Source organism: Plasmodium reichenowi, chromosome 11 (genome assembly GCF_001601855.1).
Source record: "Plasmodium reichenowi strain SY57 chromosome 11, whole genome shotgun sequence".
Lineage (NCBI taxonomy): Eukaryota > Apicomplexa > Aconoidasida > Haemosporida > Plasmodiidae > Plasmodium > Plasmodium reichenowi.
Genome location: NC_033656.1, coordinates 524,580 through 528,488, shown reverse-complemented (window position 1 = coordinate 528,488; position 3,909 = coordinate 524,580). Strand labels below are relative to the sequence as shown.

General features: G+C 17.8%; 1 protein-coding gene across 1 annotated transcript; it reads right to left on the bottom strand.

The window, feature by feature from the left end:
* Positions 1-14: 14 nt before the first annotated feature.
* PRSY57_1114900 (folate transporter 2, putative) lies at positions 15-1,382 on the bottom strand (the record flags this gene model as incomplete). Its single annotated transcript, XM_012908113.2, has 1 exon — positions 15-1,382. The coding sequence occupies one exon, from the start codon at positions 1,380-1,382 to the stop codon at positions 15-17; it is 1,368 nt and encodes a 455-aa protein (XP_012763567.2).
* Between the last annotated feature and the right edge of the window lie 2,527 nt (positions 1,383-3,909).

Here is a 3,909-nt window from a genome sequence, read left to right as displayed (position 1 = left end):
TTTTTGAACATTATTTATCCCTTGGATGTTTCCTTATTTTTTAACTTTTCGATGTGCTCCTCGTTTGGTAATAGGGGTACCAAGGTTAAAGACAATAAGAGGAAGAATCCACAAGTCAAAATATATAAACTTAAATTATCAAAATTATAACTATCAATTTTCATTAGGTATGTAATAAATGATGATGTTCCTTTTTTTGTAAGTGAACCTAAATTTTTAACACTCAATATGGTAGCAAAAACACTAGCTTCTAAACCGGGTTGGCATATATTTGCTGTTAAAATAAATAATGGTAATAATTGTATTTCTGTTATAGCTTCGATTAAAAATCCTCCACTTAATACAAACAATTCATTTGATATTCCTAAAAATTTATTTATATGTTCTGTTAATATAATAGGAGATATATATATTGGAAAGGAAACTAATGTTGTTATAATTAATGTTCTTCTTAAACTACAATTTTTTAGAAATACACGATAAATTATTATTCCTATTAAAGAAGCTATACCATATGTTAATCTTAATGTACCCATAAAAGATGGTCTGAAACCTAATTTATTTGTACAGAAAAAAAAAAAAGCATCATCATAATCTGGACCAGACATATAAATAAATATATATAAAAATGGTCCTAAAAATATAGGTGTATTTATAAATTTAATTAAATCGGATAACTGGTTAAATATATTTCGGTTTGTGGAATATTCTTTTTCTTTTAAAAATAAACATGATATAGATATTATTAACGGAAATATGGATGTAGCTATAAAAATATATTCTCTAGGCATTTTTTCTAAAAAATAACCAGAGAAATATGCAACTGACAAACTACCTATTGCTTTAGATGCTATAAATTCTGTTACTTTATTTGTTCCTTGGGAATAGGTTTGTCCCATCGAACTTTCTACAACTAATGCTTCAGCTACTGTTGTGCAAAATGAAGCACATAATGATATAAAAAATAAAATTAAACTTGCTTGTATAACCGTTAAATTCAAAAGTGCTAGTGCTAAGAAATTTAATGATTGAAATAAACTAAATAAAAATAAATATGGTTTTCTTCTCATACCAAATATAGAAAATGAATCTGTTATCAAAGCTATGACAGGTTTTAATATAAAAGGTATATATGGATACATTAATATTAAAGAAACTTGATATGGTGTTAATCTAAAATAGTCTTTAAATAAATAATATATAGCTAGAGATGCCAAATGTGTTAATCCATCTGATAAACCTACTAAATATACAACGATCTGAGTAAAATCAAAACTTTTTTTGGTTTTCTGGTTCAATAAGGGTAAACCTTCTCCATTCGATTTTGTTCTTTCTACAATAGGGTCGATACTTAAAAATGGATTGTTAGACTTTTCTATCATTATTCAAAATTAATTTAGTTCTATGCACTTATTACAAAGTACATATAAATTAATTCCTTTAAATGGAAGGCTCCCCAATTATTTCTTCTATGTAAATAATGATATGTAATATAATATTGTGATGTGATAATATGGCAATATATTATAATATGGTAATATATTAATATATTATTATTTTGTTAATGAATTTTTTACCACTTCCATGTAAGTAAATAAATAAATAAATAAATATATATATATATATATATATATATTTATATATTTATATTTTTATATTTATTAATATGCCCATAAAAAGGTTATATATACACAACAATGTTACAAAAAATAAAATATATATATCATAAACATGTTATGTATTTAAATATATACATATATATTATTATGTCTTTTAATTTATTTTTATAAATTGCTTCTAAAAACATTTATCATTAAATATAATTTCCTCTTTTCAGATAAACCTTCTAATAATATTCTCAAAACGAAAAGGTTATCAAAGTAACATAAATGAATAAATATTTGTATGTATATGTTTTACTTTTATTGTATCTTTATTTGATGTACGGTCATACATATAAATTAATTTACATATATATATATATATATATATATATGTGAATCCTTGCTTATCTTTCCTTTGATATCTACTTCTTATTTTTTAATTTATCTTCGTTAGAAGAATAAAAAGTTATTTTATATATATATTTGTTCACACACACAAAAAAAAAAATGAAAAAACAAATAAATATATGAACAAATTAAACAATAAGACAAAACCTTGAAAGGTCACAAAATGAAGTAAAAATGTTTATACATAATATATATAGGCATATACATTTTTATGTTGTTTTTTCATTTGTTTAAAATGGTTCCAAAAAAAAAAAAAAAAAAAAAAAAAAAATTACATATATATATATATATATATATATACATAATATATATAGAATATATTTAAAAAAAAAATGACAACTTTTTATTGTGATTTTTTTTTTTTTTGAAATAAATTAAACAATTGTTGATTGTGAATACATAGAAATATATATATATATATATATATATATATTATTATTATTATTAATGGTTCAAAAAAATATAAAGTTAGAAATAGGAAGAAACATGAGAAAGATAAGCCATTTTTGTGGTACATAAAATATATATATATATATATATATATAATATGTATATATTTAATTTAAATAAATGTATAAATATGCATAAAAAATCAATATTTATATATTTATATGTATATATATTGTATGTACATTGTGTGGAATAAATAATCATATATAACATAAATATTGTTATATTATTATTAAATATATATTATAACAAAATGTTAAAGAATTATATATTTTTTTGTATAAATAATTTTATTCTATTTTTAATCATGCCCTAATAAAAAGTTGCCATTTTGTAAATATATTAAATTTAAAATATGTACATCTAAAATGTATAATTGGATATTAAATAATAAATGAATAAATAAATAAATATATATATATATATATATTATATGTGTTATATAAAATTTCTCGCTTTTCTTTTTTCCTTTTTTTCTTTTTTTTTTTTTTTTTTTGGAAATGCTATAAATATATTTTTACTTATCAAATACACCTTTACAATAAATAATAAAATATATATGTATATATATATATATATATATATATATATTTATTATAATATATTATATGGAATGGTATAATATAATATATATTTAAGTACATAATAATAATGTATATTATAATATTATATATATATATAATATATATATATTATATATATATATAATATTATATACATTTAAGTATGCATATTATATTATTTCTTACTTCAGAAAAACAAAAATAAAATGAAGATGAAAAAAAAAATAAAAATAAATATATACCAAATTTATATTACACAATATGCATAAAAAATTAAAAAAATAGAAGAAATATTCTTCTTTCTTCTTTATCCTGTTTTATATTATATATAATTGTTTAATATATATTTTATTTTACATAAAATTCAAATAACTATTAAATAGTGAAACGTATTTAAAAAAAAACATATATATATAATATATTATATATATTTTTTTCTTTTTTTTTTTTATATTATATATATATATATATATATATATAAATATATATTTATATTTATTTATTTTTTATATTTATATGTTCCTATACAAAATTATGATTTCAGGAAGTTCTATTATTCTTCTTGATTTTTCTATTTGTTTTTTTATTTTTTCTATTTTATTTTTTTATATTTTGTTCTGTAGGAATATCTTCATTGTTAATAAATTTATAGCATTGTATTTTTAAAAATAAATAAATAAATAAATATATATATATATATATATTTAAAACAAATTAAAGAAAATTCATAAAAAAAAAAAAAAAAAAAAAAAAAAAAAAAACTGTTGTTTTGGCAATGCATAAAAAATTATGAATTACAAATGAGGAAATATTGATATAAATTTTTTATATTGTAAATATTTCTGATAAAAAAAAAAAAATAATATATATATATATATATATAT